The 13,485-nt window shown below is 40.9% G+C and overlaps 1 protein-coding gene across 5 annotated transcripts in view; it reads right to left on the bottom strand.

Annotated features, from left to right (window-relative positions):
- Positions 1-673: 673 nt before the first annotated feature.
- Positions 674-13,485, bottom strand: part of LOC143481756 (uncharacterized) — a 29,041-nt gene continuing 16,229 nt past the window's right edge. The window contains exons 5-12 of one of the 5 annotated variants that reach the window (XR_013122064.1): positions 13,234-13,482; positions 12,182-12,298; positions 12,002-12,082; positions 10,942-11,013; positions 9,955-10,032; positions 9,701-9,760; positions 8,335-8,417; positions 674-1,026 (exon numbers count right to left, since the gene is read on the bottom strand). Coding sequence is in view for 3 of the 5 variants with exons in the window: in XM_076979900.1 (XP_076836015.1) it covers positions 9,282-9,376; positions 9,701-9,760; positions 9,955-10,032; positions 10,942-11,013; positions 12,002-12,082; positions 12,182-12,298; positions 13,234-13,482 (752 nt within the window). In the remaining 2 variants the exon portion in view is untranslated. Of the gene's footprint in view, positions 8,418-9,108; positions 9,761-9,954; positions 10,033-10,941; positions 11,014-12,001; positions 12,083-12,181; positions 12,299-13,233; positions 13,483-13,485 lie in introns of those variants that run through there. The other 4 variants (XR_013122065.1, XM_076979902.1, XM_076979900.1 and 1 more) reach the window with 4 other exon arrangements.

Here is a 13,485-nt window from a genome sequence, read left to right as displayed (position 1 = left end):
GGTGAAACGGATCATCGCTGATTGCCTTGATTCAGTCTAGGGCTGACACTTGTGGAGGTAGAAGGTGTGGCATCCTAGCCCTGACATATAAAGATCTATTATCACACTCCCCCCCCCCCCCCTCCTTCACAGCTGATCTGTGAGAGACACATATCAGACCCTCCAGAAAGTCGCGATGTTGCGATTTGCAACTTCAACGCAACTTCAAGCAAACCCCGCGAATTCAGGGCCGTGTTGCAACTTCAGCCAATCACCGCAATCGTCTGAAGCGTCTATATGCACGTGCACGCGAGGGGAGTCGGAATTCGGCACAACACCTGCAAACACAGGCAAGATGTGTGTTTATGTTTTCTCATATCAGCTATTTTTAACGATTATCTATTTTAGTAACCCACAGTAGATAGACTGAAGTAGACTGTTGGAGTTAGTGGAGTTACGACTACCCTGTTGTATATTGTAATCGTGTGTGTGTGTGTAGAGAGAATGGCATGGGTGGGCGGGGCTTAACTCCATCAGCCAATGACTATGTAAATCCCGCCCACCCGTAAAAACAGGTCCAAAAGTCAAAAGCGAGAAACTTCTGGAGGCGAGAGCGAGACCGAGAGAAGCGCGAACGAGAAAAGGCGCAACGAAAACGGATTCTTCAAGAATATTAAACTGAAAATATCAATCAATCAATCAATCAAGTTTTATTTATATAGCGCTTTTACAACAGTTGTTGTCACAAAGCAGCTTTACAAGTGCCGAGTCCTAGCCCCCAGTGAGCAAGCCAAGGGCGACAGTGGCAAGGAAAAACTCCCTAGTTTTTTGCATGAGGAAGAAACCTTGAGAGGAACCAAGACTCAGGAGGGGAACCCATCCTCCTCTGGCCGACACCGGTCACCATGACAACAACAACAATTTAGACAGAAAGAAATAAAGAAAAGGAAAAGATGTAGTATTGTCCATCATGGTGTAGGCTTATCCGGTCGGGCAGTAGGTGGCTGGCACTGGATAACTCGCTTGCCTCTCCTCATCTCATTTTTCCTCAAGCAGGCCGGCAACCATGTGGAGAAAATAAAACAGGGAAAATTAGCTCTGTATGAGGACATATACAGGACAGATGAAATTAAACACATTTCTGGAGTGTGGCAGCAACTCCGGCATTAAGTTAAACTATTACAGCCTAGCTAAAAAGGCAGAACCAGAAGGTAACATAGGCTTGGGGGCATTCTGAGACAATGGCATCCATCCACTGCACTGTCAACAAACTTGAGTGACCACGAGCAGTGACAGGACGACAGCACCAGCGCCCCAGTCTACCATAAAACCCTTCGCCTGTGAACCCCTGGATCTGTACCTTTATCTAAGGGGGGATGTTAATTATCAAACGCTAAACCAAATAGGTGGGTTTTCAACCTAGACTTAAAGATTGTGACTGTGTCAGAGTCCCGTATGCATTTTGGGAGGTTGTTCCAAAGCTGGGGGGCCTTATAAGAAAAGGCTCTTCCCCCTGCTGTTACCTTATTAATTTGTGGAACTAATAAAAGACCAGCACCCTGTGATCTTAGTTGACGTGGGGGGTCATAGTAGGAAATAAGTTCCTGGAGGTATTCAGGAGCAAGCCCGCGTAGTGCTTTATATGTTAATAAAAGAATTTTTAAATCAATACGAAATTTAACTAGGAGCCAATGCAGGGCTGATAGGACTGGTCTAATATGCTGAAATTTTCTAGTTCTGGTCAGAACTCTGGCTGCGGCATTTTGAACTGTTTGAAGTTTATTTAGATTCCTATTTGAACATCCTGACAGTAGTGAATTGCAGTAGTCTAATCTAGAGCTAACAAAGGCGTGCACCAATTTTTCTGCATCATCCTGTGATAATGCATTTCTTAATTTGGCAATGTTGCGGAGATGTAGAAATGCTATCCTAGTAGTATTATCTATGTATTTATCAAATGATAGGTCGGAGTCGAGTATGACGCCTAGGTTTTTGGCTACTGTGCCAGGTGTAATGGGATAGTCTGCAAGATTAAGCATTAAATTTGGAATTTTTTGTCTTGCGGCCTTAGGGCCCACAAGGAGAACTTCCGTTTTGTCCTCATTTAGTTGGAGGAAGTTTATAGACATCCAGCATTTAATATCTCTTACACAGGCCTCAATTTTTCCTAAACTGAGTTTGTCATCAGGTTTGGCTGATATGTAAAGTTGAGTGTCATCTGCATAGCAGTGAAAATTGACACCATGTTTGTTTATAACTGTGCCCAATGGTAGCATATATAATGTAAATAATAGTGGTCCTAAGATGGAGCCTTGTGGGACCCCATATTTAACTATTGTACGTTTGGATGGAATATTATTGAGCTCTACAAACTGATAGCGATTTGTTAAGTAAGAATAAAACCATGAAAGGGCTGTGCTAGAGACTCCAACCCAGCGTTCTAACCTTTCTAGCAAGATCCTATGATCAATTGTGTCGAATGCTGCACTAAGATCAAGAAGCACTAACAGTGATACATAGCCTTGATCTGAAGCAAGGAGGAGATCATTTTGTTACTTTAACTAATGCTGTTTCAGTACTGTGATGGGGCCTAAAACCAGATTGGAACTTTTCAAATATGTTATTCCTATGCAGATATAGGCATAATTGCTGGACAACAGCTTTTTCTATGATCTTGGATATAAATGATGTTTGAAATGGGTCTATAATTAGCACAGTCGGATCAAGATTTGGTTTCTTGATCAGAGGTTTAATAATTGCTAATTTACATGATTTGGGCACGTGACCTATTGTAATGGAAGAGTTAACTATAGTTAGAAGAGGTTTAGTTACAGCTGGTAATACCTCTTTTAACACTAGAGCTCCTGAAAATTCAAGACTGTCAGGACATCACCCCTCCTTCCCCTCTGTCTTACCAGCAATTAGCAAGAACAAACATCACCCTTTATTATGTTAATTCACAAAGCAAGTCTGAGGCAGCAGTCTACTGCAGTCTACTACTGCAGTCTACTACTGCTACTAATATCCTCTGTAAATATATTATATACTGCTAAATTTGTTGTATATCTGTCAATAAAGTATAGCACATGTATTTGTTTGATCCTCTCACTGTCTTTATTGGGTATATTCTGTCTAGAATTAGATAGCACCGCAATCATAATGCTAATTTCCGCTAGCAATGCCATGGGATTTCCAATATAACATTAGCCTCAAGCTGTTGTTAGAGAAACAGTCGTCTCTATGTCTGCTGCTGCGTGCGCTTGAATTAGATATATATATATATATATATATATATAGATAGATAGATAGATAGATTTTTCTTTTCAGTTAGGGGTATGCTCAGTTAGTATGAGCTGCTGTCTGTGGGTGTGTTCTTCAGTCATTATTATGAACAGTGTTGCCATAGTTACTTTGAAACAGTAATCCGACTACTGACTACTGACTACTTCTTTAAAAAGTAACTCAGTTAAGTTACTGACTACTTGCTTTTAAAAGTAACTAAGTTAGATTACTTTTAGTTACTTTCAGCAGAGGCTGATCCCCCGCCCCTATAACATGAAAATGACTACCAGTTCTGCCAATACTCACTTTATTGACATGTATTTTAACCGGAACATCAAAAATGACACTGGCATTTGTAAACTTTTTCTTGAAATAGGCTTACATGTTTTTTAAATAAATAAATAAGACAGTCTTTCTGTTCAACTCCGCCCACTTACAGGGTTGCCAACTGTCACGCATTGAGACACACGCATTTGACTGTCTTCACACGCTTACGCCACACTTCCGATATCTCACGCCGAAAAAAAAATCCAGTTTATTTACCTCTGATCCACATCTATGATTCAATGAGTTACTAGTTCGATCTGGCGCCAACCACCGGCGATCGATCGATCGCGATATAATACTGAATTTAGTCAATTTTACACCCCGCCCGGTAACAATTTACGTTCGCCGCCAAGCCCCGGTTTTTTTTTTTTTTTTTCAGGTTTGACGTTGTGTTTTTGAAAGTAGACAGCACTCTGTCGCCAGGACAGAGTGTACAACGGACCTTAATGTTGTCTTCCTTAGCCGAAATAAAATCAAAATAATGCCTGTATTTCCAGCTGCTAAAGGCGAACCTCTCCTTCCATCTGACTTTGGCGCCGCAGAGCAGAGATGACGTAACCGTGTAAGAAACGTGTAGCCAAAAAATAAGAATGAATAAATATAACCTACGTTCCCCCGAAATGCAGAAATAGTAACGCACGATGTTTTAGATAAGTAACTTTAATCTGACTACTAGTTTTTAAATAGTAGTTGCGTTAGACTACTCGTTACTGAAAAAAGTAGTCCGACTACACTGATTATGAACCATTATCACAGGTTCATAGTGTTCCCGTGAAACACATTATCATTAGCGTGGTATTGTCGTTATGAAGCGTCCCAGATTTTCTTGTGTATGCACTTCAATAGCGCCACACATTTACATCGCTGAACCATTATCACGGGTCCATATTGTTCCCGTGAAACACATTATCATTAGCGTGTTATTGTCGTTATGAAGCGTCCCAAAATTTCTTGTGTATGCACTTCGATAGATAGATAGATATATACGTAGATAGATAGATAGATACGTAGATAGATAGATAGATAGATAGATAGATAGATAGATAGATAGATAGATTTTTCTTTTCAGTTAGGGGTATGTTCAGTTAGTATGAGCTGCTGTCTGTGGGTGTGTTCTTCAGTCATGATAGAAGCTGAAACACATTATCATTAGCGTGGTATTGGCGTTATTTATGAAGCATAGATAGATAGATAGATAGATAGATAGATAGATAGATAGATAGATAGATAGATAGATACGTAGATAGATAGATAGATACGTAGATAGATACGTAGATAGATAGATAGATAGATAGATAGATAGATAGATTTTTCTTTTCAGTTAGGGGTATGTTCAGTTAGTATGAGCTGCTGTCTGAGGGTGTGTTCTTCAGTCATGATAGAAGCAGAAATAGCGCCACACTTCAATAGCGCAACACATTTACATATTTGAACCATTATCACGGGTCCCATGTATGTATGTCATTAGCGTGGTTTCGGCGTTATGTATGAAGCGTCCCAGATTTACATTTGTGTAAGCTGCTGTGGGTGTGTTCTTCAGAGTCACGATAAAAGCAGAAACACAAATGCTGGTGACTTACATTTTCCTTACTATCCTGTGTGGAGAAGACGGAAGACACTATGGCACACCAGAGGAGGTACACTGCTAAAGAACTTAACTTGAGGGAACTGAGTCTAGTGTGCAGGTAGTACAATTTAAGGAAGAAATTATTTTATCTAATTCTGATTGTGGGAGTGGATGAAAAGCATCAAGTTTTTCTCCCGGTATGTAATTTAAATCAATATCAGCCAAACCAGATGACATACCAGTTGTATTGCTAATAAAGGGTTTTATATTTTGTCTAATATTCTCTATTTTATTATCAAAGAAATCTATAAATACATTACTAGTGAGGTTTACTGGAATCTGAGGTTCTGTGCCTGCTTGATTTTTTGTAAGTTTAGAAATAGTATTAAAAGAAATCTAGGGTTGTTTTTATTTTTCTCGATCAGTGAGGCTAAGTATGCTGAGCGTGCTTTAGTGAGAGCCCGTTTGTACTCAATAATGCTATCCTTCCAGGCACAGTGGAATACTTCCAATTTAGTAGATCGCCATTTACGCTCTAATTTACGTGCTATTTGTTTTAAGTTTCTAGTTTGGTCAGTGTACCACGGGGTGAGCTTTTTGGATCTAGCTTTTTTATATTTTAATGGAGCTACTATATCTAGAGCTGATCTGCAGGTATTCTCTAAGCATTCGGTTAGACTATCTAACTCTTCTGGATCGGATGGCAAGTGGGCTAAAGCAGTTAAGTCAGGGAGGGTTTCAATAAACTGTTGCTGTTGATGAAATTATCGAGCGTTTTATACACTGCCGAGGAGACGGGCGGGTATTTATGTTAAGATGAATCTCACATTGAACTAAATAGTGATCGGAGATTGCTACGGTTTGCGGAAGTATATTTATATTATCTACGTCGATACCCAGCGTTAAGATTAGATCTAGGGTATGATTTCGATAATGTGTAGGTCCTACTACGTTTTGTTTAATGCCGACAGAGTTCAATACAGAGGTAAAAGCCCTTGTCAGTGGATCCGCCGCATTATCAAAGTGTATGTTAAAGTCTCCTACTATTATTATTTTATCACTACATACTGCTAAATTTGCTGCAAAATCGGTGAAATCGTTTAAGAAATCTGAGTAAGGTCCTGGTGGTCTGTATACATTAGTTAGGGAAAATGTACTTTTATTTTCAGATGGACTAATTACATTAATAGACTGCATCTCAAATGAGTTTGAGATATCTAAGTACTTCTGATGAATTTCTAAACAATCACGATAGATTATACATATTCCTCCTCCTCTGCCTGACAATCTAGGTCTATGTATATAACTATATCCCACAGGAGTGGCTTCGTTTAGAGTTAAATAATCACCAGATTGAATCCACGTTTCAGTTAGACATAGAATATCAATTTTCTGGTCTGTTATAAGTTCATTCATAAAAACTGCTTTCGAGTTGAGCGATCGAATATTGATTAATCCAATTTTTAGATCGGTCATATAGGTTGTAATAATTTGATGTGAAGTCTGAATATTAGTTAAAAACTTAGGACGGACTATTTTCTTATGATTTAGTTTAACCCGGGGCACAGACACAGTCCCAATCCTATGGGATCTTGGTGACGCCTCTAGGCAGCTCGCAGACAGGTTTAACCCGTTAGTCTGCGGCCTGGTCGCAACTCTGGTTAGTCAGCAGCTCCTAGTACTACACTGCCCACTAACTAACAGACTACGGGCTATGCTGCAGGATAACAGGGCAGCGCCATCCCGGGTGGGGTGGACACCGTCCCTGCCTAAAAGACCAGGCTTGCCCTCGAACTCTTTCCAATTATTAATAAAGCCCACTTGATTTTCGGAGCACCACTTGGACATCCAGCGGTTTAGCGACGTGAGCCTGCTGTACTGCTCATCACCGCGCCGCATTGGGATGGGGCCAGAGCAGATTACGGCATCGGACATCGTCTGGGCTAATTTAACCACCTCTTTAACATTAGCCTTAGTCACCTCTGACTGCCGCAGACGTATATCGTTGGCCCCTACATGTATGACTATCCTAGAGAATCTCCTATGGGCTAACAGTCTAAGGTTGCCACTAATGTCCGGTGTTCTGTCGATTTTTCCTACCCATCGAAAATTCATACCAAGGCTTACTGCGCATGCGCAAGTCGCTTTTATGTCACTATTTTGGTGGCCGCCTACTACACCCATCGATTTTTCCTGCCTGCTAGCGAATTTCAACAGTGCAGTACTATTTAGTCCTTTCAATAGTGCAGTAAGTTAATTTCTTGTTTATAATTCCTTCTTTGTTTGCAATTGCAATGTTTTCAACTGTGCATTAAGTTAACTAGTTAATTAAAATGTTTTAACAGCGCCGTTTTACTACCTGTTATTACCTATTTATAGGGACTTGGATATTTCCGCATGATAATGATTGAGCCGTGTAATAATACACTAATACGCAAAATAAAACTTTTATTTTAAAGCTCATCCTACTTTTTAAACGCTGATTTGCGCTACATTACAACGTTTCCATAAGGTAAACAAACTAAGAGATACGTCTACAAATACTACTTTTTAAACGCTGATTTGCGCTACATTACGACGTTTCCATAAGGTAAACAAACTAAGAGATACGTCTACAAATACGCGATGCCAACGGACACGGTAGGAACATTCGACAAGGTAGGAAAATTCGACAGACTAGTCTATAAATACTCGCTGCCAGCTGATACGGTAGGAAAGTTCGACAAAGTAGGAAAATCCGACAGAACACCGGCGCTCTGGCTCCCGGTAAACAGCTGACTGTAACCGCTGGTGCCCCTACAGGAATAGCGTTTTTCACGTGTCGGACTATAGAGTCTCCTATCACCAGAGTCTCCTCAGCGGGTGTAACACTTAGCGGGGCAAACCTGTTGGACACGTGAACCGGGCAGTGGTGCTCTGGTGGGCTAGCGCTGGCGTTAGCGGTAGCTGCAGCCCTCGCTCTCCGACTACGCCGCCGAGACGTCACCCATTCGCCCCGCTGTGAGGGCTCTATCGCCGGAGTCGCGGAAGCGCTTTCGCCACGAAAGAATTAACTAGTTTGCACTGCTCACAAATACTATTACTATTACTGTCGGTGGCGAAAGGGTCTAGGCTAAACATGCCACACTCCGAGCAGGGAAACAAACCAACACCAGCCATGAATAAATCAAAACACTTACCATGTCTATATATAAACTTACGCTAGCTGATTTGTGAGGGCAGAAAGTTGGTCAGCGGCCGGAATAAAACCTGTAAAATTTATCTAGGAAGGCAAAAGGTAAAGATTAGCACATAAATACATTATTATACTTTAGAAAACAATTTCAAAATTCGCTCCGCAACAGCGTCGGCAGGAAGCAGCGTCGGCAGGAACAATTCCTGAATGCCAGAAATAGACTATTGAAAACATAAATAGTGTTTACAAACCAGCTTTTTTAACTCTCAATATTAAAGACAGTTTTCTCAATTACAAAACGTAATTTCTTGGTTATGGATTCTGTTTTTTGATTCTCAAAACATTAGGTCCTATTTTGACGCCATAACTGAGACTACAACTCCCGCCTCCTCACACGCGCACACACATTAAAGCCTGGTTTATACTTTCCAGACCCTCCAGAAAGTCGCGATGTTGCGATTTGCAACTTCAACGCAACTTCAAGCAAACCCCGCGAATTCAGGGCGGTGTTGCAACTTCAGCCAATCACCGCAACTTTCCCGCACATTTGACCAATCACTGATGTTGTCTTGATGTGACTACGACAAACATCCGCCTTACTTCCGTATATACGTTCAAGAGGAGCAGACTGAAAGCAGCATGAGCGACGAAAATAACGGCAAAAAGATCGGGAAAAGCAGTATCCCGGTACACTACATGAAAGCGGGGATACACTGTCCAGATCCGACCCGCGAATTGATTATCTATGGCCCCCTGGATGATATTGAATTACTGACAGGTGTCAGTATTCAGGTGATGTGAAGGTGGGAGTGTCCGGGAATGAGAGGATGTGCTCTGTGATGAGGTGGGCGTGCGTGCCCGTGTGTGCGTGACGGCCCGTGCCCTCTGGTGAACGCAAGCCGGAGTGGCTAATTGGGAGATTCCGGAGGATTCCCAATGGGCCGGCTCATGTCAATCTCTAGTTTGGGCCGATTGGGAAGGAAAAATAATTTTGGGCTGGATTTGGGCATGAAACTCACAGGCTGAAAAGGGGGCCCTCTCCGACCCTGGTGTGAACACAAAAACTGTGTAAACATGAGCACAAGTCACTTCACACTGTTCACAATGTTATTGTTCTGTCATGTTTATAAAAATACAACAATAAGAGCTGATACTGGCAGTAATGAATGGAGACCAGTAATCACTCTATGAAATGATCTGCTGACTGGGTTCATCTATATTTCATTGTCAGCTGGTTTTGAAGTATTTGTTTAAGTTTGTTTAACCCTTCATATGACCATGTACAGTGTTCATTTAGGTTCCTTCATTTTGTCAAGTAGTGACTCAACCTGGTACTTCTGAAATGGTGACATAAGTATTGGAGCGCTGACCTTTGTGTGTGTCCTGCCTCAGCTCTGAGTACACAGTGTCTGTCCCCACTCTGGTCTTGTCTAGTAGGGGTAAAAAAGACTGAATTAGACCACTGGAAGAACTAAACCCCTCAAATAAGGGGAACATTACCTGAATGATGGATGACAATGGATGACAAAGTATAAACGTTGAATCCAAACTTAGATTCTAAATGTTTTGTAAAGCCCACTGTATCTTAGATTGCCACTAGGGGGTACCAAAACTCTCCATGTACCTTGATTTTTCTTTGGTTTCTTTATGGGTTTCATTTTAACCTCAGTATAAGTGACATCACTGGGTCCAGCATCAACATCTACAGTAACACAGAACAAAACAAAACAAACAGTCGTAACCTCTCACTGACCTTTAGCTTTCTAACAAATCAGCAAACATCCCATCATCCATGTTGTAGATCAGACTGCATTCTACACTGAGTAGTTACAAAAACCTGTTACTCCTCCTGACTGAATCTAAGAGTCAAAACAACCTGAACTAGAACAGTCCTGCCTGATAAGGGAGATTATGAGATTATGAGACGTGTTTAGATCAGACTATGCAGACTGATAGTCTGTGGTACATTTAATTAGATACTCTGAGGGATGTGTGTGTGTGGGTGAATTAAACTCCAGAGCGAGGGTGAAGTGTGAACTAAACCCCAGTGTGAGGGTGACGTGAACTAAACCCCATTGTGAGAGTGACATGTGAACTTAACCCCAGTGTGAGGGTGATGTGTGAACTAAACCTCAGCGTGAGGGTGATGTGTGAACTAAACCTCAGTGTGAGGGTGATGTGATGTGTGGACTAAACAGAAGTGTGGGGGTGATGTGTGAACTATACCCCAGCATGAGGATGATGAGTGAACTAAACCCCAGTATGAGGGTAGTGTGTGAACTAAACCCCAGTGTGAGGGTGATGAGTGAACTAAACCCCAGAGTGGGAGTGATGAGTGAACTAAACCCCAGAGTGGGGGTGATGTGTGAACTAAACCCAGTGTGAGGGTGATGTGTGAACTAAACCCAGTGTGAGGGTGATGAGTGAACTAAACCCCAGTGTGAGGGCGATGTGTGAACTAAACCCCAGAGTGGGGGTGATGTGTGAACTAAACCCCAGTGTGAGGGTGATGTGTGAACTAAACCCCAGTGTGAGGGTGATGAGTGAACTAAACCCCAGAGTGGGAGTGAGGAGTGAACTAAACCCCAGAGTGATGGTGATGTGGATGTACCTTTATTCCTGTTTTTGTTGTGTGTCATGACCTGAGCATAAGTGACATCACTGTGGTCGTCTGCAGCTTCATCTGGTACAGAGTACAGTGTGTTAGTCACTACAAGAGACTTCTGGACTTTACTGTATAGCTGGTTTTCATGTTCTTGTGTGTTCATCAGCTCTTGTTTCCTAGCCTCTCCTCCCAGGTTTTCCATTTCACCTGTGTCTTGTTATTGTCCTCGTTTGTTAGTATATTTAAATCTCTTGGTTTGTGCATGTAATGGCTGGTCATTGTCTCATGTTTCCAAGTTCCCTAGTTTCATCATTAAGTTCTCTGTACTCTTCTGCCTTTATTCCTGGTCCTGGTTCTTCATTGTTTTCTATGGTTTGTCCTGTGGTTATTTCAGGATGTAATGTGTACTTTGATGCTAGTGTGTATTTTAAGAAAGAGTTCAGGGTGTTATATAGTGCTACCAAAGTTAGGGTGGACATGGTTGAGTAAGGAGAGGACGTGGCTTTTGTTACCAGTAAAGTTACTCTTATGCCACAACTAAGTTTTTTGTTGTTGTTGTTGTCTATGTGACCTGGAGGGTTGTCTGGCTTGCAAGAGTCAAATAATCAAGGTGAATTTTTGTGACAGTTATGTTATGTTACTTCTCTTATGTTTGAATGATTATAGTTCATACCTGTGGTTTATGTTTCTAGTCTAGTAATTCTTTGTTTTTCTCCTGCTGTCGTTGTGTGTACTTGTGTGACTGTTCAGTTATATTACGGTTTTTTTTATGTTCTGTTGTATGTATTTTTGTTTCAAGTTGTACTGAATTAGATTTCTTTATTGTTTCGTTTCTTGTTCAGTATGCTGCATCATTCACAGAAATCTGTGTCTAGTGTGTCTGTAGGTTGTTTGTTCTTCTCTCCCATGTGTATCTCTCTGTGTTTAAATAATAAACCCACCATCTCTCATTTGTGTCCACTCTTTTACCCTGTGTACCTGGGTCATTACATTAATGAGTAAAGTTGTCAGTGTCTGATTGTCTGATCAGTGTACAGTGGTGTTTATCCTGACTGACTCCACTCACCTCCTGACCCTCTCTGGGTCTGATCTGATGTCTGACTGGTGTCTGATTGATTTCCAGTTGAGCAACAAAGACATACTACACCTGGGCAACACAGAAATAATGAAATGAATTATGTCATGCCTAATATTATACAAAAGTATGTTTAAGTTATTAATAAATTAATTGTATCTAATATCAGACCTTTGTTGGTTTTGTAACACCACAGTAGGACCAATAAGATGAAGAGTAGAACTAAACTCAGACCCACAGATAAACCAACCAGGACATGAGGGGGCGAAGCATCTGAACTTAACGGAACTGGAAAAATACATTTGAAATAAATACACTTTGTCTGGACAGTAATGAAAATAAATAAATACATTTCTTATCTGATGATCAGCCCTGTTCATTACTCTAATGGAGCTGATTCACCTCAGATGTAAACACTCCAAGTAAAAAAAACATGATTGTGATTGGTGAGATGTGCATACTGAGAACCCTCCTCACTTTCTGTGTGAAAGGTTGTTAGCTTAAACATCTGTTTGTATAGTCATTTGTCTAGTTAAATATTGTGTATTTATACAGTATTACAGCTTTCCCTTTTGTCATTATTTTATGAACAAGCATATTTTGAAGTCTAATGATTGATGTGTTTTGATTCCATGTGAAAACAATGTTATATTTTTGTAAATACAGATTTAAATCACAATGTGGCAGTGTTTCCTCACATACTTGGGGTTACTAACTAATGTGATTTCTGTTGAAGGCAGCAGAATAAAACACTGTTGTGTAAATCCCCCTTATAAAACATTTATAGGGTCTTTATAAATGATGTACCAGGAACTTTACATGTCTGGAGTGACCATATGTAACTAATGTGTGTGAATGAGCTTCTTTTGAAAACGCTCTTTTGAACGTTTTTCTTGTATTCTGTTTATGATCATTTAAAGGATTTGTCCGAGGTCCTTGTCCAGAGTGACTTACAGAAGTGATTTGGTGCTTTGTCATCACTATCAAATGCAGGTCGTCATGTGAGCAGATGTGTGTTAAGAATATGATCAGGATAAAACCCTAAATAAATGAAGAAGTGAGTCTACATGGAGACTCAGTTGACTGTGATGTTGACAGGATTGCTGCTTCAAAATGATGAAATATTTTCTGGGTAACCCCACATGTACTGCCAAAAACATTTGACTCTTGTTAATTTTGGTTTAGTAATGTGTGAATATCTGGATGTAATATCGCTCTCTCACCTCTGACTGAGACCCAGCTGTGTGGTGACTCTCCTCTCTCTGGGTGTTTACAGTGGTAGAGACCCTCATCTGACTTTGAGACAGTGTGGATGGTCATCTCTCCTGCAGTCTGGTTCTGGATGAGTAATCCATCTTTATATAAATCAGGTCTGAGGTCTGATGTGACAGTGGGGCGAAGTAAACAGTGTAGAGTCAGAGGATCTCTCTCAGTTACAGGATGTACAGGACTCTCCAGGATCACAGAAACATCTA

The sequence above is a fragment of the Brachyhypopomus gauderio genome, chromosome 18, assembly GCF_052324685.1.
Source record: "Brachyhypopomus gauderio isolate BG-103 chromosome 18, BGAUD_0.2, whole genome shotgun sequence".
In the NCBI taxonomy this organism is placed as follows: domain Eukaryota; kingdom Metazoa; phylum Chordata; class Actinopteri; order Gymnotiformes; family Hypopomidae; genus Brachyhypopomus; species Brachyhypopomus gauderio.
This window is presented reverse-complemented; position numbering and strand designations above follow the sequence as displayed.